Here is a 26,756-nt window from a genome sequence, read left to right as displayed (position 1 = left end):
TGTGAATACCAAAAATACGTATATTTTTTATTAATTTGGCTTATCGTAACTCCATTTTAATGACGTTATTGACGTTTTCAGATGCAACAAATTACGCACACTATGTTTTCAACACAATGAAACAGAAACAGTCCGGTAAAATTAGTTTCGAGGTAAGAAAATACATTTTTCCTACTAAAATAGAGGCCTTATTTGAATAGAGCCAAATGCCAAACGCTCGTGCATAAATTTGTAATAAATTTTTGCCCAGTTGTATTAGGTGTAATCCATTACGAAATTAAAAGATATTGTATTCAGCATATCGCAAGATTCCCCTCATAAATATTTATAAGAAGCTACCTATATTTTACTCACTGAACACCAAACATATTTAAACCATAGCAATCTTACAAATTGAACCGTTTTTGAGGATAAAAATATTAAAAATTTTTAGTCCTAAAATCTGTCTGTCAAAAAAAGTTACATAACTAACCATCATTTTTAGTGATCAGCTAAACTGATAGAGAGGCAAATATACAGGGTGTTTCACGTAAAAATAAGATTTATATTTTATATCAACATAGGTCCGATTCTGCTTTTTTGTTTGTAGTTACAGGGGGTTAAGTTTTCATTTTTTTTTCAATTGATTATAATTTTCTTCCAAGTACTTTTAGCGATTCAAATGAAATTTTGAAGGTAGAAGCTACTGTAAGTGCCGCATATTTTAATGCTAAAAACCTGTCGACATGTTCATCAGTGACGTGCATATGAGTTATAACCGAAATATTTTTCTAAAATAAAACATGTACACCATTGACCTTTTTTCTCCTGTTAGCAAAATTGAGTAGACTGTTTAAGACAGATTTCGATCTCCTTGATGAGATGAACGCAGTTTTATTAATTTGCTTTAATCCAAGTCTAATAGCAACCTTTAAATGTTTTTAATATCATTAAATGTTAAATAGGTACTCATTGCTCATCCAAAAACAAAATGAAAAAAATTTTAAAACTTTTAAAAAGTAGGTCTTTGTAATTATCTTAAAAACTACTATTATTTATTGAAATTTGCTACTTGAAAGGTATCAAGTAGGTATAAAATTTAAAATACAACTTTTAATTGGCATTAAGCGGCCTACACAATTTTGTTAACAAGATGAAAAAAGTCAGTGGCGTACATGTTTTTTTTTAGAAAAATATTCCAGTAATAACCTATATCCACGGCCCTGGTGGATATGTCGTCACATTTTTAGCATTAAAATATGTGGCACTTATAATAGCTTTTGTCCTCAAAATTTCATTCGAATTGCCAAAAAAGCACTTGGAAGAAAATTATAATAAATCGAAAAAAAATGAAGCTTTTAATCCCCTGTAACTATGAAACAAAGCAGAATCGGACATAGGTAGATATAAAAAATAATCTTATTTTTTATATCAACATGTTTTTTGAAACACCCTGTAGAGTGTTTCATATCAAAATTCATGAAATTTTAGAGAGAATTTAAAGCAAAATAAAAACACTAAATCACCACAATACACCAAAACACTTTTATTTTACACTGGACGCGCGTTTCGCTAACCATGTTAGCATCATCAGCAGATGATTATAAACTAAAGTACAATCTACAAGTTGAGCGTTTATATACTCGCCCAGTGGGCACCGAGTGGGCGTGGCAAAATCTAGCCAAACCGAGTCAGAGCCAACTGAGCGTAACAGTTAAATTTCCGCCACTAGAGTAGTAGGAACAAAGAACTTGAAGGAATTGGACCGTTGACTCTGTTCATACTATCTTTACATTTATTAATTCTGATGCTTTCATATGCATCTAATTGCTTGTAATTTGAGACTTGTTTAATTAATTTTAAATTATTAAGATCTATACAATGTTCTTTATCAACAATATGTTCGGCAACGCAAGATTTATCCGGTCTACCATATCTTATCTGAGCTAATGTTCTTTAAATCTAGTTAATATTGATCTTCTAGTTTGCCCAACATATTTCTGATTACAATCTTTACAAGAAATTTCATAAATACCCGACCTTTCCAGTGGAGGTGTTTTATCTTTTGGATTGCCTAATAATTGTTGTAATTTATTATTAGCATTATACACAAGTTTATAATTGACATTCTTAAAAATTCCTTTTAGACCACTGGATAACTCTCTATCAAACGGTATCGAAAAAGAATTTAAAAACATATAAGAAAAAATGGAAGTATCCATTTAAAATAAGAAAGGTGCTGACAACTTCCGGTATTTCTGGAAGTGTCACCATATTAGAAATATTTTTAATCTAGAGATCAGGCAAAAAAGATACAATTAAAAAAAACAACAAAAAATTATGTCAAAATGTCTAACACTAAAAAGACTTTGGAATGCATTAATGTGAAATAATATTCTAATTTCATCTTAAATTCTATTTAACCCAAATTCTGAGACATTCAATTTTAACTATGCCATTAATGGTGGTTGTTTGCAGTACAAGCGCAAAACTGAATCTTTGAAACGTTGACAGGTGGCCATTCTAAAATTAGCATTGAAAATCGGAGAATTATTATCTGTTACTGAAGCAGAAGCACTACGAAAATATATTTCAGGACCATTTATTACGTAGGACGAAAATGGATTTTGGCTATCATTTTATTGGATACATCAAATTCGCATATTCCAGAAAAAGAGTTTAATTTTTTGTTTAGTTTTATTCAAGTACAGCTTTAAACGAAGCGATCTAAAAATTTCGCGTTAACTAAAGATGACAGTTAATATTGACATTTGATATATGTTGACAGGTGTCTCCTATGTTAAATACATACTCCTTAGTAAATATTTCCCAGAAATTGAGAAGGAATCGATTATTCAAGGTAGGAGGGAATCCTATTAGGATAATTTTCTGAAAACTCGACGAAAGTTCAGAAAAAAATCGTTATTGGCGTCGGAGCGTGGAGCTTTGCAATTACTTTGCCTATACACGTCGGATTTTATTAGATCCGTTATGTTTTCGATGCCGGATATACGGATTCGCGTAGATACCGCCCGCAATTTTGTGTGAATTGTTCCACACGATAGAAAGCACCGCCAAAACATTTTAAACCAGATTGAAATTTATGTTCACGCACGTTTAATAGCTGCACAAAGGGCTAAATCAGCCGGCTTAAATTTCTGTTTGATTGTCAACAGCGCAGGTAACTTAATTTCTAAATAAATATTTTATGATGAGACATTATTATATGCTAATATGTACTAATAATAAATGCATAATAATATGGGCATTCCAATAAATAACACAACGCTGGAAATAATAGAATATATTTGGGACAACCAATACACAGCTCGGGATCAACAGAAGAATTAAGTTAGCATGGAGTACTTATGGGAGAAACTCAACCATATTTAAATCTAGAATGCCACTTTATCTAAGAAACTATCTAAGAAAACATTCGACCAATGTGTGTGGACACTTAAAACGGACATCATAAGGAAACTGCAGGTCGCACAACGCTCCCAGGTAATAGATAACATCCAGAGTCAAATCCCTCAAGATGTAATGGGCAGGACACCTGGCAAGAAGGACGGGCAACAGATGGACCAGAAAAATTACAGCATGGTACCCACGAGGCATTAAAAGCACCTATAACATACATACATACATACATACATACTGCCATTACTCGCTGACGAGTATTTGACACGCATCAGAAGATGGTCACGCAAGGCGTTTTCTTTCATGAGCTTTTCTGTGACTGAAAAGCCCGATACGTGATGTTATCTGTATACCGCCCAAGTAGCAAATTTTATTTTATAAAGGCTGTATAAACAGCTATGTGATCATTTTTATAGGATACCTCAATTCATATAACGTGCTATAAGACCGTAATATGATAGCTTTACAACCAAAAAAGGCCCATTTTTATACAACCGTTTAGTAGTATAGAAGTTCTATAAAAAGGGTATACAACTCTTATGCAACTATTTTACACAGCGTTATATATCTATATAAAACTAGTTTTATTGTGTATTACGTGGTCACATCTAAGAAACAGAACAATAAAAACATTTGATCATTTAGCGAGGTAAAAGAGTATTTTATTTTTTACCGATGAATATTAGGAGCAAATTATATTTTAAGCGTGTCGTAAAATGAATCTAGAGGATGTGGATTGTTAAAAAGGAGACTTTACTCGACGGTGAAAATGGCGGGTAGAGCCAAAAGGTACAACAAATATGTAATATAAAAAATCATTAATAGGGTTTGAAAAGTAGGGAAAATTTTTGTTGCGCCGAAAATTTTACTGGTAGATTAGGTATGTATTTGGCAAAAAATTAAAGCGCTTTAATTTCGATTTAGGTTTACGTATAAATTTAAACAATAAAATAAAATAAAATTTTCAAAAATTCTTGTTTTTAATTTAATTAAACAGTTTATTACTGTATGTGGGAATCTTATCACAAAATAGTTCTCAAAAAAAACATTTTACAATTTATTTTGATGTTTTTAATTTTGCTTCATATAATGGCGGCCATAGGCCATACAAAAATTCTGCCTTAAACATGGCGAATTATAATGCAACCATTTTATTATAAATGAATCCCTTAAATAAGTCTTTGTGGTAAAATAAAACGGTATAAGATAAATATCTATCATTACGCAGAATTTCCAGGCACTATAGAACTATTTTTGACATATTGAGATTTGTGACAAATGGATGTTGGCAAATCTCATTTGATTAGTATTTAAACTAACAAACATGATCAGGTTGTCATGGATTCATGCACGCAATGCATTTTATGCATGCCCGACGAGTGAACGGCAACCTAAGGACTTGGAAAAACAACAATAAAACAATACAAACATTACTACAGTAAAACTTTTACATCAACGTGGCAACCATGCTTTGAAGAAGCCAGACAACCCGAGAGGTTTTGGCTTTTGGGAACCCAGGGAATTCTCGGGATTATTTGCCGTAATTTCGAGGAGTTTTTTCTTACATGGTCTTTGTAACTACCACTGCGTTTGTTAACTTTTTTCCAATTTTGTCCAGAATTCATAATAGCTGTGATTATACTTCTACGTAGATATTACTTTTGCAACAACAACAATAACAAAATAAATAACTAGGTATACCATTTAATTTAAAATGAGGTTATATTATACATTACCAGTTTTATAATGCAGATATTACAGCGAATTTATTTTGTTAATCACAATTTTATCATATAAGGCTATATAACTAGTGTTGTATACAGCACCGTAGTTAACGCAAGAAAACATTCTATCATACAACGTAATACAACTTTAATAAGACAAGTTTAAGTAACTATTATATGATCTTGTGACTACTAGTTATATGAATATTATAGAACTTTTACATGGTGGGTATAAGAGTCTAATAAAATAATATGTTTGTTATCATATAGCATTGTCTTATTAAGTGTTATATCATACTAAAAGAAATTATCGTTTAATGCGTTATAGGATACGTTGTAAAAATCACTAGAAAATAGTTTAATATGACAACTTTTATTAAAAAACAGAATGGTCGAAACCAAACCCTTAATAAAATCAAGCAGTCCTTAAGACAACGCTATTCGACTGTTATAAAATAATTCAATTCTTTTAGAACTTCTTTTTGCTACTTGGGCGCACTCCAGACATTCAAAAATCTCATTGCTTTGTTGCCTCTTTACTTTTTAGTTGTCGCTCTTAACTGACTTTACAATTCTTCTCCATTCCGTTCTATTGTGAGCTGCCTCTTTCCACTCATTCTGCTTGTTAATTCCCTTTAAGTTTTCGTTGGAAAATATCCTTGAACCTTTTGAGTTGTCCACCTCTTACCGTCTACAAGCTCACCGTAAAGCAGAGATTTTGGTATGCGGTTTTCTTGCATTCTGCATACGTGACCAGCCCATCTTAAGCGGGACTTTGTAATCATGACTTCAATACTCTCGCAGTTAGCTTTTTCAAGGACCGATACGTTTGAGACATGATGGAACCATTTTATTCTTAAGAGTTGTCTAAGATGTCTCTGTTGCAACTTGTTTAATGCGTTCATGTGTCGGCGGTACGGCACCCAGGTTTCGCTTTTGTGCTCACTTTTTCGCTTTTGTTCTCGCAACATGGTGGGAATTATTATCGCTCGGTACACCGCAAGTTTCGTTTTTGTGCTCAAGTCATGATTGTAGAAAACCCTGTCTTTTAATTTCCAGAATGCTCTTGAGGCGCTGCTAATCCTGTGCTGAATTTCAGAGTCGACATTAGCCTTTTCCGAAATCAAACTGCCGAGGTAATTGAATTCCGCTACATATTCCAACAGCTCATCTCCGATTTTTATAGAATTGTTGTGATCTTCCTGGGGAGTGCAAATGATTTTAGTTTTATCGATGTTCAGCTTAAGTCCAAAGGCCCCGTATGCCCATGTATATGTGTTCAACATTTCTTGTTCTGTGATGAATTTTGTACGTGTTTTTGCCCTGAGTCTTTTTATGTTGAACATATAAGGGACCTAGAGGAATATGAAGCACCTATAAGGGACCTAGAGGAACCTGAGATGGGACATGATATTAGGAAATTAGCATCAGGGATAACTTGGGTCCGCATGCCCAATAATAGACAACAATGGACCCAACTACAAAGAGAGTATCTAAATATGTGAGGGAGGCTACACCATAAATGGAAACGGTTGAATAAGTTGAAAATGATGATGGATGATGAAATTGATGAAATGCATTCAACATTAACATTGCACAAAATAAAACAAATCCTGTACAAATGGAGGATGCTTGACAGTGACTGTCGTTTTAATTCACACGCAAATTGTATTTTTAGAATATCGTAGACAGACTATACTTTGTATTTTAACAGCAATATATATTTTTGAGAAGTGAATTTAAATGAGACAAAAATCATTAATTTCACTGAAAAAAAATGTATTAATAATACAAGCCAAGCTTTTTTGATATTTCTACGTAGACTGCCAAAATCTGCATAAAATTCTCTAGAGATCCTGTTAATTTTATATTTTTTAAGAACCATCAGTATTTTTTGCAGAGGGGTGAATGTAAATCAAGTAATATTTTAATTCTCAGAGGGAAAAAGCTTGAAGAAAAAATATATTTATAAAATATAAATTATTAATGTTTTTTTTATGAAATTTCCGTAAATCGTTTTTTGGAAGTTTTAAAACATTTACACACAAGCTTATTTACTGTCATATCTAATGTATGTCTTACACTATAACCAGAAATTATATTGGGTTGTATATCTTGGGTGCGTTTGTTTTAAAAGTAAGGTTTGTCTATTTTACATTATTTTTCACACAGTATCAAGTATAAACATTTCAAATTAAGAACTTAAAAATAAATAATAGTTATTACGTATAACAGTATATTAAAAAAAAGTGTTTTATTTGATTTTTTTAATTTTGACGTTAAAAATGAGCTGAGCAGATTTAGAAAATAGCGGCGCCAATTTTCACTAATCGTTAATTATTGATACGAACGTTGAATTGGAAATTAGGACTGGGCCATAAGTTCTACTCAATAAAATTACCAGTCAGGTGTTAATTTTCCAGGCTGCAGTGCAACAGCTTGGCCCAGAAATACGGTTTTGTTTACCAGTGCTTTATGCTTATAAGAGGTCAAATGGGCCTTAACACCGACAACCTCTCTATAGATTTAATTATTAATAGCCTGCGCTTTATCACATTATCTTCCCTCTCTACACAATAGTTACAAGATAATTATAGATTATATTTATAAAACTTTCTACAAATGCTGAAATTTTCAAAATGTCACTTCTGATCAATGTTTCTAGAGTTCTTTTTCTATTTAATTAAAGCTGTACAGGTTATATTCTGAATTTATATAAAATTTCCTACAAATGATGAAAATTTTATAGTTTTATGCCTTTGATTACTATGTTTCAAAGACATTTGAAAATGAGCAAAAAATGGGCATTTTCTCAACTTTTTCCATATCAAATCATAGAATCATGAAAATTGGCGATTTTCGCCATGCCACCGATTTTGCTAAAACTGCTGTTATTGACTAACTAAAAGGTGTAGAATAAGAAAATATAGGCCATTATAGTCTTACGAGAACAGTAATAGATGTAGAAGACGTTTTAATCTTTCGCAAAAAGAGCTGAAAAACAAGGGTTAAAAAAATTAAATTTCCCACAAAGCCAAGATACCTAAACCTTCAAAGGTTTTTCAAAGACATTTGAAGAAATTTTACATTTTCTGAATCTACATAAAATTTCCTACAAATACTAATATTTTCATGATTTTATGACCCTGTTTAGTAGGGCGTTTGAAAATGTATCAATATTGACTCTAATAATCTTTTTAATATACCTTGTTATAAAAATTAAATAAATAAGTATATTGTGTCTCCTAATCTGACTTTCTCTAATAACAATTTATAAGAACAAACAGAACTTATTTGTTAGAAACATCTGCAACAATCAAGCTCGAATCTCAATTTTAATTTGTTATGGGGCTAGACCGTTTTTTTTTTTTGTGCTAAATTCACGAATTTAGCCAAAAGAAAAAATTGTCCTAGCCCTCATAACAAATTAAAACTTACACAGTGCTTGATTTTCGCAGCCCGTACGATTCTGTTTGTAAATTAAGGGCCCTAGCGTAGTGTCAATTATTAAAAAGGGGAAAAAACAAAGGCAAACAAAACGGAGAAGGCAGCTATCTAATAAAAAAGCCCGAAACGATGATACCCACCAATCCCTAGGGGTAATTTATATCTTACCTCCATCTCTGATCAAACAATGTTGCCATTCTTTTTTATTGTGTGATAAAAAATAATGCTAAATTCCATACTACTTAATACTATACTGTATAAATCTACATATTGTTGTCTATAGATGTGCTTTTTATTGTGGTGTTTGAAAATCATAGCTGCAATAAAAGGAGCACGACTCTAGTGATTTTTACATTAAAACCATACCTTTGCCTTTGGTTTTGCTACTGTTTTCGTGATGTCTCTATCATTAAAAGATCATATTATTATTGTTCATTGGTAGTTACTCTAGAAGAGATGGTTTAAGTCCAAAAGCTCTAATATCTTCAAAAACAAAATAGTTTATACAACTTGATTTGAACTTGATTTTATGGAAAGCACTGTTCATTAAAATGTTGTATCCTATGGTATAGGGCTTGTATCTCTCTACAATTTCCTGTATGTACCGTTTGTGTCCGGGAAGGGATCATAGTTTCATTTGTCGATTTTCGAAAAAAATCAGCACATGTATATTATTTCGTATATTTTTCATTTTATTGATTTTATGGAAAGCACTGTTCATTAAAATGTTGTATCCTATGTTATAGAGCTTGTTTCTCTCTACAATTTCCTGTCTCACAATGTACCGTTTGTATCCGGGAAGGGATCATAGTTTCATAGTTGTCGATTTTCGAAAGAAATCAGTACATGATGTATATTATTTCGTATATTTTTCATTTTATTGATTTTATGGAAAGTACTGTTACAGTTTGTGTTTGAGTAATACATTTATTTATATTTTATTAGATTTCAGAAAAGCTTCTTTTATTTCTTGTTTATAATTTTTGCAATATAATACTCCGAGATGAAAAAATCTTGTCTTAAAGAATTCAGCATCTACGCAAACATCTAGATAAATATTTAAAAAATTAAGATTCTGTTTTCAATGCGATTTCCCTCAAAGTTACGAAGTTTTGCTCCACTTTAAAAGACGCACGATTTATATTGACAATCTTTTTGTCTGGCTGATGCATTAATTCATGACGCTCGGTAAGATACTTAGGTTTTTTTCGAAAATAACATTCCATTGTAAAGATTTTGAGGAGCACCTTCCCTTGTAATGTATGGCTCTTGTTCATTTTTAAGAAAACACCTTTTAGAGAGTTGTTTTTGATCGCGTGAAATATAAATATAGGAGCTTATTGGCCCTTGGTGTGGATTAGTATACTTGAACGTCCTGAGCAAGCAGATTGTGTTTCACCTTTTGTTTGTTTAGTAAGTTTGACACCAACGTATTAGACCAACAACACCTCCCAAACACTTCCAGAATATTAACATGCTCTAATAAATTAGGTAAATAAAAGACATAGACTAAGAAAATATAAGCTATTGTAGTCCTTCGAGAACTGTAATGGATATAGAGAACGTTCATCAAAAATAGTTGAAAAATAAGGGTCCAAAAATTAATTTTCTCACAAAACCAAGATACTTAAGCCTTCAAAGGTGTATATATTCTGAATCTACATAATATTTCCTACAAATACTGATATTTTCAGAGTTTTAGCACTATTTTTATTATATTTCTAAAACCTTTGAAACTGAGTAAAAAAATAGCCAAAAATGTTTTTCAACTTTTTTCCATGCTCATGAAAATTGGCGATATTTTCGTCATGCCACCCATTTTGTAGACACTGCTTTTATTTACTTATTAAAATGCGTAGAATAAGAAAATATAGGCCGTTGTAGTACCACGAGAACTATAAATAGATATAGGAAGTGAACCTTCATAAAACATAGCTGAAAAACAAGGGTCAAAAAAATTAATTTTCTCACAAAGCCAAGGCACTTAAGTCTTCAAAGGTGTACATATTCTGAATCTACATAAAATTTCCTATAAATACGGGCATTTTCATAATGTTATGACCATGTTTACCATCTTTCATAAATATACTATAAAATTTGATAGCTGATAAAATCAAAAAAAATTGGAGTAAAGAGCTAAATTAAAAGGCCTAATTTTGAAACAACCGCAAAATAGTTTGATTAAACTGCTTATTAATATTCTGTCACTTCGTCTGCTTTTTCTCATATCAAAATCGGGCATGTTTACCGCGGAAAATATTAGATGTAACAAACCGAAAATAGAAATCGGCTGGAGGTTAAAGCTTTTACACCTCCCTGGTTACGGGAAATATTACAGCAGAACAACAGGTGACCATAGTCCGAGCTAAACTTTATATCCGAACAACCTACATACATTATTAAAGCTCAGTGGCCCCCCACCCCTCAATGGCAACGACCAGATAAAACCTTTACTAGGGAACATAGAGAAATATAAAATAAAAGAGTTGTCATTTCCATAGTCAAAAGTAGGCAACACGTTTAACGAGGATCGATTGTAGCGCACCCTTGAGCCCTAACTAAACTAATGGGAATATGACAGACGTAATCGGTAAAATAGGTATCTGCATTATCTACCACAAAAGACTGGGCAGTTTAAATGTGAATATAAAATTTTATGTATTTTTAAAAATGTACGAAATCAAAACTGCAAAAAAAATAATGAAAATTTATTTTTAACAACGGAATATTTGAAAAGTATAAACTATTCTACACTTCAAATGCTTACAGTTAAATGCTAAATTAAATTTGATAATATACAACATATGTATATGCCAAATTAACCTCGAGGGGTAAACCGCTGATGAATTTCTGTACACTAATGCCAAATAATTTAGTACTAATACCAATAATACCACGAAAATGCCAAAAATGCCAACATCTTGTACACCAAAATACACCAGCGGTTTACCCCTCGATTAACCTATAGTATTATAAAACGTATATAACAACGCCACTAACAAAGCATATAAGATCGCAGGGTTTGCAATCTATGCTATTATAACAGATTAAGATTTAAATAAGACATCATCAAAAATGAATTCACCTTTAAGTTGGATTTATAAACTCAGCAGTTGAAGTTCAGTTGAGGTAGCAAATGTTCAACACTATGAAATGAAGGCACAAATTTATACCTAGTCAGTTCGTTTTACGTTCACGGAGTTGAGAGATGGGCAACGTTTTTACATATCGAACTTGCTTTGCATGATACCCTTTCCCTGGATCGTGTTCAAATGATGTTCAATCGGCTGAACAAAATATTGCATGATGACGGCAAAACACATAGCACAAAACATAAAGTTCAAATCATAGAGAAATATAAGGTCTCTGGTTCCTCGGGAAATAAAACTTCCTCCATAATTTCTGTACGCACAAACACAAAACAAACAAACAAAGCGTCGTTTGCTACACAAAATAATAACAAAATTCCAAAATTCAAAACAAAATTGTAAACAATTGCAAAATACCACTGACTAAAAAAAACAAATAATTTGCTGTCATTTCACTTGTCAATCTTGTCATGACACGTGACAGGTAGCAGGTGGCGACGCTTTTGAGCCCTAACTGAACTATGCAACATTATGGCCAAGTTAGACAACCTTTCAAACACTCTTTTATTTTAGTTACTTTATGCTAGGGAATTAAATTCTGCTGCCGAATATACTAACAGTTTCCTTTAAGAGAGAGATAAAGTGCCAGAATATGTATATTTTTGAACGTTAGACACTTTCATGCCTCATAAGCAAGCGAAGTAACGAGAATTTTGTGATGTGGCAAAATAAAATTTCCCCTTAATTCAAATGAACTTGAAGGGTTAAAGTTCTGAATAATTACCAGCCATTTACTTAAAGAATATTAAATATAATAGGTTCAAGTTTTAATTAAAGATATACTCCCAGACAAATAATATAAATAGAGAAACCGTACTGCGTACTGTACATAACGAAAGAAACTAAGATGTAATAAATAATGTTTTATAGTTTAATTAACGAAAATCATATACGACGAGTCTTAAATAAGTGTAAATATTTTCAAGTCTGGTAGATCTCAATAAAAGGAATATTGCTATAATTCTTATTTGCTAATTAAAAGGTGTAGAATAAGAAAATATTGGCCATTGTAGTTTTACGAAAACAGTATCTGATGGATGTAGGAGACCTTTTAACCATCATGAAAAGCTCGAAACCAGATTCCAAAAAATTATTTTTCTCAAAAAAACCAAGACATCTAAGCCTTTAAAACTGTATATTATATTCTGAATCTACATAAAACTTCCTAGAATGCTCAAAATTTGGTAGTTTCATGCCTTTGATTATTATGTTTCCAAGACCTTAGTAAAAAATAGCCAAGTAAGTAAAAAATAGCCAAAAATAAACATTTTTTCAACTTTTTTTCATACATATTATAGTCATGAAAATTGGCAATTTTCGTCATGTCACAGATTTGACTAAAACTGCTTTTACTTACTAATTAAAAGGCATAGAATTAGAAAATATAGGCCATTGTAGTCTTACGAGAACAGTAATGGATATAGGAGATGTTTTAACCATTATGAAAAATAGGTCAAAATATATATATAAGGCCCAAAAAAAACAAGATATTTAAGCCTTTAAAGCTGTCTATATTCTGAATCTACATAAAATTTCTTACAAATGCTGAAAGTTTTATAGTTTTATGTCTTTGGTTGCTATTTTTCAAAAACCTTTTGAAAATGAGTAAAAAATAATGGGCATTTTTTCAACTTTTTTCACAGAACAGTAATAAATATAGGGGGAATGTTTTAACCTTCATTAAAGGCTGAAAAACAAGGGTATAAAAAATTTATTTCAATAATATCACAATTCATTGAAACAACATATAGTCCGTTTATAGCCTTTAAAATTCAACTTGACAACACCCCAACTGTTTATTAAAAATGATACGGTGTAACAGCGCTTTCAGATGGAGCGGAGCGTCCGCGACGGATATTTTTTCAATATAGCTCATCCGGACGGAGCATACGCGACCCATGTGAAATCATTCATATAAACCCATGGTACTTGCTCGAAGTCGCGGACGATCCGTCGCGGACGCTCCGCTCCATTTGAAAACGCTGTAACAGCGTTTTCAGATGGAGCGGACCGCACGCGACGGAGCGTCCGCGCCTTCGAGCAAGTACCATGAGTTTATATTATGCACAATTTCACATGGTCGCGTATGCTCCGTCCGACGGAGTTCGTCCGACGGTTAAAGCGTTTTCAGATGGAGCGGAGGGTCCGCGACGGACCCTCCGCGACTTCGAACAAGTACCATAAGTTTATATGAACGATTTCACATGGGTCGCGTATGCTCCGTCCGGATGACCTATATTGAAAAAACATCAGCGCGGACGCTCCGCGCGTACGGTCCGCTCCATCTGAAAGCGCTGTAAGTCTTAAATTCTTTAATATTTTCTCTAAATCTATTATTATTACCTATCTCTTTCTAGACTATTTATGAGTAAAATACATTTTATCTTTCTTAGAATCAATTGAAAAAATATCATTTGCTATCGTTCCTCTGTGTGGCTTAGTTATTAATTAATAATGTACAATGTTAAAAGTGTATTAAAAAAAGTTAATAACTAAAAATGAAAACGGCTTTTGATGTGGGAGCAATTTTTCATGGGCTTACAAGGTGGCGAAAAATAGATTTAATCCTGCATTAATTAAAATTTAAAGACTTTTGCGCCATTTGATGGGCTTAGTTGGTTTAATATCGCCCTGCGAGGTTCATACAATGTACTGTATCAAAGATGTGTAACATACACAAAGAGAAAAACAGCACTTTATTTATTATTTTTTCTTTATTAAACCCTTTTTTGCAGCACAAATTCATTAACTTATTGTAGATTGTATAGGAGGGAGGAAGTTAATCACCGTGACCTTATAGGTCCCCCTTTCTTGAGTTATAACTCATTATACAGTCTTAGGGTTTGACATATGCCAGTATCTGAAACGATTTTACAGAGTTTAGCTCTCCATCTCCGATATCAGTCGTACCAAATTTTATGGTATGAATAGTTTGGTCGTCTCGGCGTACCTAGTAATGAGGTGTTCTGTTGTTTCCCCATTTTCCCCACAGAAGCTGCATTCGCAGTTGTTTTTTAGGTTCAATCTATACTGAGGTGTTCACTGAGGAGACAGTGTCCTGTTAAAAAAAAACAGTTACAATCCGAAGAATGTTCTTACATAAATCAAGGAAAATCTTGGATTTTTCTCGGTCGTAAGTTCTGAGAAATTTCTTCCAGTGTCTTAGACCGTTGGAGGATGCCCATTCCAGGTTCTTGAGGTCAGCTTTAAGTTGGTTTCCACTTGAGAGTAGGAGGACTTTATTTTCTTCGAATAATTTTGTTCAGCTATTCTCTAGGCATTCTTTGATCAACTTCAAATTATGATCGATTTTAATCGATATGATCGATTTTAATGCTGCTTGACTATCGGATAAGATGACTATTTCTTGTACGTTTAACGTTTAATGCTTAATTCAAAAACATCAATCCATATTAATTTGAAATAAATTTACTCGAAACTTTTAATAAAAAAAAATAGTCCCAAAAATGTAAGAATTAGCTTCGCTAGAGGTGGATTTATGCAAATCAGCGAGTCGTTCACGCAAACATTGGACGGCAACAAGAACATTTCAATGATTCCAATTTGAAATTGGGTCCTTTTGTCTTGGATTCGAATAGCTAACTCTTATCGACATGGAACTTTTCTGGTTACACTGATGCAAGAGGTTTATTTGAATTTGCGATCAGGCTAGAGAATAAGCTTTTATTTCCTATTCGGGTTTTAGCATAGAAAGTATTATATACAGGGCGAGAGTATTATATATTAGCCCAAAACTGCCCAGTTATTTTATTTTAAAATTTTAAAAAACAAATTAAAAAAAAACAGAATATTAACATAGTTCAAAAAAGCAAAATAAAAACACTAAATCACCACAATACACCAAAACACTTTTACTTTTACACTGGACGCGCGTTTCGCTAACCATGTTAGCATCATCAGCAGATGATTATAAACTAAAGTACAATCTACAAGTTGAGCGTTTATATACACGCTCAGTGGGCAACGAGTGGGCGTGGCAAAATCTAGCCAACCCTGTCAGAGCCAACTGAGCGTAACAGTTAGATTTCCGCCACTAGAGTAGTAGGAACAAAGAACTTGAAGGAATTGGACCGTTGACTCTGTTCATACTATCTTTACATTTATTAATTCTGATGCTTTCATATGCATCTAATTGCCTGTAATTTGAGACTTGTTTAATTAATTTTAAATTATTAAGATCTATACAATGTTCATTATCAACAATATGTTCGGCAACGCAAGATTTATCCGGTCTACCGTATCTTAACTGAGCTAAATGTTCTTTAAATCTAGTTAATATTGATCTTCTAGTTTGCCCAACATATTTGATTACAATCTTTACAAGAATTTCATAAATACCCGACCTTTCCAGTGGAGGTGTTTTATCCTTTGTATTGCCTAATAATTGTTGTAATTTATTATTAGCACTATACACAAGTTTATAATTGACATTCTTAAAAATTACTTTTAGACCACAGGATAACTCTCTATCAAACGGTATCGAAAAATATTTAGACGTATCTTCCTCCACTTGAAAAGTCGAATTTTCAGGAAATCATTAAGCTATACCTACGTTTTCTAATTAATTTATCAACTAGTGAAGGAGAATATCCATTACACTCAGCTACATTCCTAATGTAATCTCTTTCTATTTCATTTCTTTCGTTGGAAAGTGGGAAACTAAGTAATCTATGAACTAAGAAATTTAAACTAGCCATTTTATGTTCAACACTATGATGTGATTCATTAGGAATATATCAGCGTGTGGTATTTTTCCTATAGATATCAAATTCCACGCAATTATTAGTATTTCTAATAACTAATACATCTAGAAATGGTAATCTGTCGTTGTTCTCAATTTCATGCGTAAATTTAATGGAAGGAAAACGATTATTTAACTTAGAAATAAAATTATCTATGGTGTCTCAATGTGTGTCAAAAACAACAAAAATATCATCCACATACCTAACCCATACTCTTGGAAAATACTTAAACTGATTCTTAGCTTCCACTTCAAACCTGCTCATGAATAAATTAGCCAAAAATGGAGACAATGGATTACCCATTGCTGTACCTTCCCGCTGTTCAAAAAAGTTGTTATTAAATTGAAAACAGTTTTGTTTCATACATAACGATGTAAGCTCAATATATTCAATCACAGTTTTGTTGTCGAGACCATTTGCGTTCAGTAATTCCTTCAAATAGCCTAAAGTATGTGGAATTGGAGCACTTGGGAACAACGAAGATACATCAAAGGGACCAAAATTTCACCTTCATGCAATGTTATATCTTTAATTTTGTTAATGAATTCAATATTATTTTTAACTGAGAAAGAAGGTTCATGATCAGGTAAATTTTCGAACTCCCTTGATAACCATTTTGCCAAATTATAAGTCGGAGAACCTACAGCCGAAACAATTGGGCGCATAGACTTGTCCGGCTTATGAATTTTTGGCAAAGCATACAATTTTGGTAATGAGGGATTGGATACTTGCAATTTCCTCTTTAAAGAAAGATCAATAAGGGTGTTACATTCTTTTAGAGTTTTTTTAACGTCTGCTACCATCTTAGACAAGGGATTCTTTTTCAAATTTATGTAGGGGCCATTATCGATTAAGTTGTTAACCTTATCGTAATAGTCTTTTTTATCTAATATAACAACCTTATTTCCTTTATCAGCTTTTAGATAGAAACAATCTTTGTTACGCAAACTCTTGACAATATTGTGCTCTTTGTTAGATTTTAATGAATTACTTGAAACGATATTTTTTGATAACTGATTTCTACATGCCTCTCTCGTAAATACTTTAGAAGCCTCGGGCAAGTGCCGAATAGCAGTTTCAACACCAACGACGATTTCCTCCAAAGCGCTACCAGAGTTGGGTTAGATTTTGCCACGCCCACTCGTTGCCCACTGAGCGTGTATATAAACGCTCAACTTTTAGATTGTGCTTTAGTTTATAATCATCTGCTGATGATGCTAACATGGTTAGCGAAACGCGCGTCCAGTGTAAAAGTAAAAGTGTTTTGGTGTATTGTGGTGATTTAGTGTTTTTATTTTGCTGTGTAACACCAAAGGTTCCAACCCTCAACTGTAATATTAGCATAGTTATTAAATAACAGCTGGTTCTCTTCGTTTATCTTTAACACAAAAATATGTATTAAAATAAAAATATGTATATGGACTTATATTATGAATAGATATTGCTATAAAAAGACCGTATGACGCACCGAAGCCAGACAATTAATAAAAAAATCGATAAAATGTTAGAGGCAGAAGCCCTTACCAGCCCTTACCAACTTAAACCCATTATTAAAAGGTTTTTATGACAGCCCAATATGGAAAAGGGGCATTAGTAAATTGGCTCCCCGCAAGAGAGGAAACGCGTGAACCCTAAGGGCTTTCCCAACACAATTTGTTAATATCCAGGAAGAACAACTAATGTAGTGCTCCACACAGCGGATGTTCGCGCTATAGAGGAGGTTTAATCATCGCGAGTTTTTAAATGCATATATTAAAATTTCTCATTTCTCTATTTTTTTTTTCAAATAGTTTATAATTTTTATATTATACATTTTAACGACATCTGAAATAAAGCAATACAAAAGAAAATATAATTTAAAAAAAGGTATAGTCATATAATGTTTGTTTCCAAATTAGTTCGTTCTAATTGCCATATCCAAAAGTGTGTGTCATTTTTAATCATACTGTATAGGCATATAAAGTTCAAAATAACTTTTTCTATTGTGTTTGGTCCTGATAACATTCCTGCACTGAATCAATATTCAATCTAGCGCTTATCTTATTCGGACAACCCCAAAATAGTGGCTGAAAAACGGGTCCCATAGGGAAAAACTGTCCTAAAGAAAAGAATACTCTAGCAGACCCTCGTGGAGACGCTCCATCACAATGGCACTAGCTATAAGAATTAATCATCTTGGATAGAGGAAAGACAAAAGAGAGTCTAATTACTAATTACTCTTAATTTCGCGGATATCAATTTTTGAGGACCGTCGCTTTAATCGCTAATGAAAAAGAATTTTTAGTTTTAAAGAAACTTATGGAAATATTAAAAATTGAAAACTTATTATTCAAGAAACGCCGTTTTTTTTTTCATCCTGTTACATGTTGATACAAACAAAATAATACAAAAAAAAATAATAATACTGCCCCCCGACGACGTTTTTTTAATTCTGAAAAGTCTATACGCGTCCTTTTAGAATTTCTACCTTTGACCTTTTTTACGCGTTTGTAAAAAAACACCCTCTGAAAAAAAATCACTAAATTCGATGTAAATCTCATGTAGTAAACGTATTAGGACTTAATAAAAAAACTTTTCAGGCCTGAAATGACAAAAAGAATCTCCATAATGCTAATTTTGATTAACTTTTACGTAGGGAGTTATTCAATTTTACAAAAATTACTGAAAAAAAGTAATTTCTTTCAGGGTAATCGAATTCAGGGATTGTTTTTGTAAGTCATAATTTATTTTAAAATAAGAAATAAATAAACTGATCTTCTGTGTAATCATAGACAGACATATACAGGGTGGTCCGATAAATTTATGTACGCAATACTTACTTACGTACGCAATACAATAAATTAAAATACTTCGTTTCGGAGATACAGGGTGTAGAAATTTCATTTTTAATTAATTTTTTTCCAAATAATTTCTGAACTATAGTTGATATTTGGATAAAAATTGGTGTCTGGGTGTCTTTAACATCAGAAATTTAATTTAAATGTCAATATGACTCCTGCTTGTAGGAGGCGCCACCTACATGTGTTTTAATTGTTTTGAAATGTAATAACTTTTCGTCCGTACCTGTATAAAACTACAGAGTGAAAAATATACCCTTATGTTATTTTTTACGTAAAAAAGGTCTCCTGATAAAAATCTCTATGAGCAACCGTTCTCAAGAAATTTAGAATATAAATAGTCAATACATGTCATTATTGACAAAAAAATAAATATATTTGTAAATTTGAGAACTTTTTATTTTCTTAAATTAATTATAAAATTTTCTAATGTGTTTAATTTAATTATTAATTATTAACATGTTTAATTTATGTCAATGATGACATGTATTGATTGTTTTGACTCCAAATATCTCGAGAAACATTACTCGTTGTGATTTTTACCAAGAGACTTTTTTACGTAAAAAATGGAGGAAATATATATTTTTTACTCAGTAGTTTTATACAGGTACAGACGAAAAGTTCAGAAAAAAAGAATCAGAAAGGTTCTGAAAATACAAGTAAAATATTTTCTTGATTTAAATAAAAGGTCTAGATTATGTTATTGGTTGTTAATTCTGTATAATAGATAAACTTCCTGCTATTTAGGAGACCCTGTGTATATTGACAACGATTAACAGTGACTTTAGAGGTCCCGATGAGATCAGAAAAGCGATATATCAAGCAAATCGTTTCTCATTATCGGAAATCATATATTTTCGAACTATTGATGCAGTACTAAAATTATACTGACAGGAGTATCGATCAAAAAGATATTAATCCAGCACCGAAGAAGCATTGTGTCGATTTCCTTTAATAAATAGCGAATTTTCGGCGACAGCCTTAAAAAAATCATGGATACGGCCCACTTTTTTAATTAAAAAGCAAGAAGCTTTAATGTGGCTGTTTGTTTTGGATCGTTTTCACCAGAAATGCAAATAGAATGATTTGTTTTCCAAGAAACAGGATACTGCCAATATTTACCGATAACAAAATATCGATATCCATTTTTTCCATTCCACCTTTCTTAATTAAAATATAAAAAAAATTTCCCTTAATTTATTTCGCATGCTTAACAGATTAACGTATTTGTATTTCATATAATTCCAGGATTTCCTGAATATTTTATCTAAAGTATCGAGGGGCACAATTCAAGAGAAGCTGCAGTGGGTTTTTGGCCTGTATGATCTAAATGGAGATGGATTGATCAGCAAGTCAGAGATGGTAGACGTTGTAACAAGCATTTACGAAATGCTAGGTAAGAACAAATGATATACAGGGTGATTTGAGTTGTATTCTAGAATCTTCGGCAGCATATTGTACTTATAAAAATAAGTAAAAAGGTTCGTATAAATGTATGTCCTAAAATGCTTCGTTTCAGAGATACAGGGTGCACAAGTTTCATTTTTATTTCGGGTTTTTTCCAAATAATTTCTAAACTAACCTCGATATTTAGATGAAAATTGGTGGTACTGTGTTTTTATGGAGTCTAAAAGTCTTTTAAGCCCTCCATAGGTGTTTTTAACATCAGAAATTTGATTTCGGTGTCAATATGCCTTCTACTTGTAGGGGGCGCCATCTACATGTTTTCTAACAAATTTTATGAGTAATAACTTTTTGTCCGTACCTGTATAAAAATAATGAGTGAAAAAGATTTAAGTAATTTTCTACGTAAAAAAGCAACCGTTTTCAAAGATATTTGGAATGGAAAAAGTCAATGAATGTCTGAACTGAAATGATGAATTTAGAGACATTTTATTTTTTTAAGCTAATCATGAGTTTTTCTAGAAAAAAAGTAATAAATAATAATAATAATACTTTTTGACCAAGAAACCATTTTTACGTAAAAAAATACGGAAATGCATATTTTTCATCAAGTAGTGTAATAAAGATACGGACGAACAGTTATTACTCTTCAATACAGCTAAAAAATATGTAAGTGGTGCCCCCTAGCAGTAGGAGTTATACTAACATCGAAATCGAATTTCTCATGCCAAAAAACACCCAGACATAATTTTCATCTAAATATCAGCAGGAATATATAAAAATTTCCTAATAATCAGGAAAAAATCGAAATAAAAATGAAACTTCTACACCCTGTATCTCTGAACCGAAGCATTTTAGAACATAAATTTGTAGGAACTTTTTTAGATATTTTTATCTGTAGAATATACTGCGAAAGTTTCTCGAATACAATTCGGACCACTTTGGTATATGGATATGTGTATGCAAATAAATGTTATTATAGGTAGAGCAACTCAGCCAGCTGTAGAAGACAATTCTGCAAAAGAACACGTAGAAAAAATATTTCACGTGAGTTATTTTAAATAAAATAAATATTATACTAAAATGTTTTTTTGTAGCTAATTGACACCAATAAAGATGGAGTAATAACAATAGAAGAATTAATAAACTGGGTTTCGAGGGATGACAGATTTCTAAGATCGCTCGAAACTCTAGACACTGTATTGTGATCATCTTTATACCTCATCTACATCCAATCGTACCAATTTTCAAAGTATTTTACTATCTTATTTATAGTTTATAGATTTGTACCGGATTTCTAAGAAACTAACATTAAAAATTTCATATTAAATGTAAGGAATTGTAAGTGGCGTCGTCTCTCATTAGAGAATTATTAATTTAGCCTTGAAGTCAAAGAGATTTCATGAATTCATACACTATTTTCAATATTTTATAGAAAAAATATTTCGTACACTACTGACAATTTCAATTTGAATCTCTATAAGTCTTTATATTAATTTTATTACACAGATTTTATAAAATATTAGTCCTATTGGTATATTAAGAGTTAAATTATTAGAAGTCTGGTCTATTAAACATACAGAGTAACTAAATATAACCGAGTTTAACAAAAAGAACTCTCTTATACAAACGTTTTTAGTTACCCTGTTAATGCTGTTATATTTATATCTTCTAAAAATCGTTACCTGTTAACTATAGAGATGTGATTAAAAATAAGTATTTTCTAAGACTTCTAAGTGACATTTGTTATATTTAAGTAATTATGTACAGGGTAAAAACAACTCAATCGAAGTTCAAAGGGTATTAGAAGCTTTTAACATCTTCGCATGTGATTTCCACGATTCCAATAAAAATTATTTTAATTTATCCTGTACATAGACATTAGAGTTAGTTTACGTAAATAAACATACCTATATTAAAATCCTATAAAAATTTTCGATATAGAGACATACAGCCAATGTTTATTATTTTTCTACATGTAGTTCATAAATTTTGAGCACATATTACACAGGATGGTAAAAAAGTTGGTTAAAAGGATATTAAAAGTTTAAATTAATTTACCTAGTAAGTTTATAGGAAACAAACTGTGCATTAGAATAGAGATCAGTAATTTATATTATTTTCTGATGAAAAAATATATGGAACATTACCATCCTTGATTAGAAATAACCATTTCATATAAGACAAAGCTTATTCATTCTAATATGTGCGCATTCGCCAAATAACTAAAATGCATTCACCATTTTGTTAAACATATAGAAAAACCAAATTTTCACAAAAATTAATATAAACTGCAATGTCTAGTTCCAAATATCAGTAATATGAAAAATGAACTTAATGTTATAATCATTCCTTTAATATATATATAAATATAGATGTTAATTGTTTATAATATGACTTCTCTATTCCTTATTAAAATGTGTTAATTTAATAAGATTATACTTATAGTATATATATATAATAGATTATACATATATAAGTATTGTCTTCATATTTTTTAATATTGTCAAATACCTTTTGTTAATAAAATTCATATTGACTGTATTATTTGATAATTTTTTAATCCTAAAAAATCCAAGGAACTATTAATAATTAAAAAGAATGAAGTTTGCTTCTCAGAAGTTATCTCTTTATTACTTAATAACTTCTTACAACGTTTTCATATCATATCTTGATGGAAAAACAATATAAAAATAAATTAGACTTATAAACAAAGTGGTAAATTACGAAACAATTTTGGATTTTGTTGTTAGAGCAAATTGAGATACTAAAATTGATAGTACTACTGCAATAAATTCACTCTTCACCCAAGGACCATTGTAAGCTCCAGAATGGTGTACATAAACACTGAAAAATTCTGGAACACTTCCTGTTGGTTCATTATTCCTGATAGCTTTACGCAAAGCGGTATAACCTTCCTCATCAAAAATACGAATAAGTCGCTGTCCAGAACGTGCTGATTTAGATTCTTCAATCCAGCTGACCTAGAAATAGAGAAGTATTTTAAAAAAATGTAATCGTAACAGCTGGAGACAACATCACATACCTGGAAAGTTTCGGGTGCTACCACGGCAACTGGAATAATGCTACCATCCTCTAACTCGGCATACAAACTTGACAATACTCCAGTTGTACATTTTACAGTAATTTCAGATATAAATCCTATGTGAGAAACAATTGTTGCATCTTTGGTCGTGAATGATTTTGAGGTTACTTGTGGATTTGAACAAGCCGAACCAAATCCAACTAAGAAAGTTAGTAATACTGGTAGAACAAATATCTTGGACATTTTGATCACTTTTCACTCAAAACTGGACTGAATAAAGTATCAGTACTATCAGAAGAAGTAAATTTTTGTGAGCCACGTCCCACGTCGAAAAACACCTCTCCAACAAAACGAAAATTTTGACAACCACTTGACAACTCATCTATTCATACAGAGTTGCCATATACTCAGCCACGATGCCACGTTTAAAATAAATCTTGGTTGTTAAGTACTAAAATAAATTAGCCCAATTTAAAAAAAAATAATTTGAAATCATAAATACCTATTACATTCATATTATATACTTTTATTTCACAAATAATTGACAAATATGTATTGTTCATAAAAACAATGAAAATAAATGGTCAAACCAAAATAAAACTATGATATTAAAATGAAATATTTATCACACAATTTTAAACAATAAAAAGTTTAAAATTTATAACTTGAACACATTTTAAATGAATCTGTATATACATTTAGTATTTAGAAACATTTATAAATAAATAACACAGCACATGATTAAAAAAAAATTCTATTCTTTCAATACTTGGAAGCCAATGAAAAATAATGTTATACAGCATGTTCACATTAAGATAGTGGAAAGTAGGTATGGAACATTATTTTAAAATCTATGGTTTTATAGTATGCTTTTTGTATCATTCAGATAATCAATTGGAACCAAAGGATTTTTTCAACTGCTCAGCTAGTTGTTCTCTTAAGTCAGTCTTATGACCATCTGAAGAGCTTAACATATATTCAGACAGTGTTATGTAGATTCCTACACAAAGTCCCACAATAGCTGCCAGATAGATATTCTTATTTGATATAATACAGGTACAAAGACACAGCCCAAAATATGTCAGATATCTAGAGAATGTGACATACTTTTTCCTATCTTCATCATTTTCACCTAGAAAGATACAAAATTGAGCAATGCAGTAACTAAATGATATGATCAGTAACTTACTAACACAGATGTTGCCCTTTTTCCTGAATCCTGAAGCGCATTCTAAGCATTCATCTGGACCATCACCTGTGCAAGAAGAACAAGACTTGTGACAGTCCAAGCATTTAAAACTTCCTTCTGTGTTTATACAAAATTCTGATTTTTTACAAGGAGATTTTTCTGTCAAGCATTCATTATCATCAACGCATCCCCTTTCACCTCTGTGTTCCCATCCTTCTTTACATTTTTCACAGCCAGCTGGTCCAGCTTTTGAGCAAGTTCCATCACATGATATGTGACATGGTGAGCAAAGAACCTTCTTATCATCTCTGTAAGATTCATAAAAGCCATCAGAGCAGATATCACAGACATCTCCTTTGTATCCAGTGTCACAATGACACATCCCATTTCCTTTCCTGGTCCCTGCACCTTTACACTTCCCGTTATTATTACATATGTTGTTGGGGTATCCATGGCAAGGAGTACAAGTCCTACCAAAGTGGTTTTCAGGGCAGCACACCTCATTTGTGTTGATGCAAAGATGGTTGAAAAGGTTTGGCTCTTGTTTCTGTTGCTTAAACCACCATGATTCTAATTCCTAAAAATAATTAAGTTCAACATTTAGCAAGACTACAGTAAATGCTTTAATTACCTCATCATATTCTTCAAGTAACTGATAGCATTGATCCCTCCCTTCACTAACGTCCGAACATAACTTCTCGTGAATTTCTACAAATCTGACTTCACTATGAGCATAGCTGCCTAATTTTTCTTCTTCCCAGGCAGCATCACCACCCTCAAACTTATATTTTGAAGTTCTCTCCAATCCCTAAAATTCCTTCATAGTAAAACACAACAAAATGAAGTAACAGATATATTTATACATACTTTATTGAACGAATCGACGAACATTTTACAGGCTCTACATGGGGGTAGTCTAGTTTTTTGCTCCTTATCCCTCTTTATTTTTTCAATAGATTCTGTTGCAGTACAACAGTTTGAGGTTATAATAAATAGCACGAAAGTTATGTAGAAAACTGATTGCATGCTTATTAATTTAAATTAAACACAGGACAAGTGTTGAACCATTGAATTTTAACTACTACCCTGTTATTCTCTTAACACAGATGCATATCACTGATTTTCACACAACTTAATATTCTGTAACATAAATAAACAGATTTTTAATATTAAAAAATTACCGAAATTTTAACTGAGTCAATTAATTCAATGAGATACTTATCTGCCAACGATATCCTTTTAAATTTGTTCAAAAGACACCGGCAGATAGATAAACATTTACACGTTTCAAAAGGCTGTTGGTCGAACTAAAAAAGCGCAGATATTGATTTTTCCCAATATACAATGAAACATACAGAAATCGCCAAAATGGATAAAGATTCCTCATCTCTGTGTATTTCCCACAGACATAGTTTGCTCTCTACTGGAAAGATGGCAGCACAACACTACATGAAAAAGCTTAGTGAAGATATCCTAGTGGGTTTGTGCTATAGTTTGTGCCAATTGCTAATACATTTATACTTAATACTTAAATATATTAAAATATAAAATGAGTCTTGGGTATTTTCTAAATAATGACCTTTAATTGCATCCACATTTATTGATTGCACTGCTTGCAATTTTGTGGACAACAGTCTTAGTTTTATTATTATTATTTAAATAGTAGATAAGTTTATATTTAGTAGCTAGCATCATTATCTGATAAATCAAAATTTTGTAAAACCAATTTTATTGTCCATTACAATGTTCTTTTTTTCAAGCCATGTTTCAATTAATATTAATAAAGAAATATAAAATT

General features: G+C 31.7%; 3 protein-coding genes across 3 annotated transcripts in view; 1 reads left to right on the top strand and 2 right to left on the bottom strand.

The window, feature by feature from the left end:
• LOC115876750 (Kv channel-interacting protein 4-like) overlaps positions 1-23,045 on the top strand; it is a 73,812-nt gene extending 50,767 nt beyond the window's left edge. Inside the window, exons 4-7 of the mRNA XM_030892657.1 lie at positions 82-152; positions 20,568-20,715; positions 21,706-21,770; positions 21,821-23,045. Of these exons, the coding sequence (XP_030748517.1) occupies positions 82-152; positions 20,568-20,715; positions 21,706-21,770; positions 21,821-21,931 (395 nt within the window). The 3' untranslated portion in view covers positions 21,932-23,045. The remainder of the gene's footprint in view (positions 1-81; positions 153-20,567; positions 20,716-21,705; positions 21,771-21,820) is intronic.
• A 285-nt stretch (positions 23,046-23,330) lies between these two features.
• LOC115876749 (translocon-associated protein subunit delta) lies at positions 23,331-24,140 on the bottom strand. The gene is made up of 2 exons (XM_030892656.1): positions 23,770-24,140; positions 23,331-23,707 (listed from the first exon to the last, which is right to left on the bottom strand). Exons 1-2 carry the CDS (start codon positions 24,010-24,012, stop codon positions 23,447-23,449), a joined length of 504 nt encoding a protein of 167 aa, XP_030748516.1. The 5' UTR covers positions 24,013-24,140; the 3' UTR covers positions 23,331-23,446.
• Positions 24,141-24,507: 367 nt separating this feature from the next.
• On the bottom strand, positions 24,508-26,264 carry LOC115876747 (cysteine-rich with EGF-like domain protein 2). Its single transcript, XM_030892655.1, has 4 exons — positions 25,826-26,264; positions 25,590-25,766; positions 24,959-25,535; positions 24,508-24,901 (listed from the first exon to the last, which is right to left on the bottom strand). Exons 1-4 carry the CDS (start codon positions 25,982-25,984, stop codon positions 24,660-24,662), a joined length of 1,155 nt encoding a protein of 384 aa, XP_030748515.1. The 5' UTR covers positions 25,985-26,264; the 3' UTR covers positions 24,508-24,659.
• Between the last annotated feature and the right edge of the window lie 492 nt (positions 26,265-26,756).

The sequence above is a fragment of the Sitophilus oryzae genome, unplaced genomic scaffold, assembly GCF_002938485.1.
Source record: "Sitophilus oryzae breed Bouriz unplaced genomic scaffold, Soryzae_2.0 scaffold_1440_pilon_pilon, whole genome shotgun sequence".
NCBI classification, from domain to species: Eukaryota; Metazoa; Arthropoda; class Insecta; order Coleoptera; family Curculionidae; genus Sitophilus; species Sitophilus oryzae.
The sequence above is the reverse complement of the archived record's forward strand: the minus strand, read 5'-3'. Positions and strand labels throughout refer to the sequence as shown.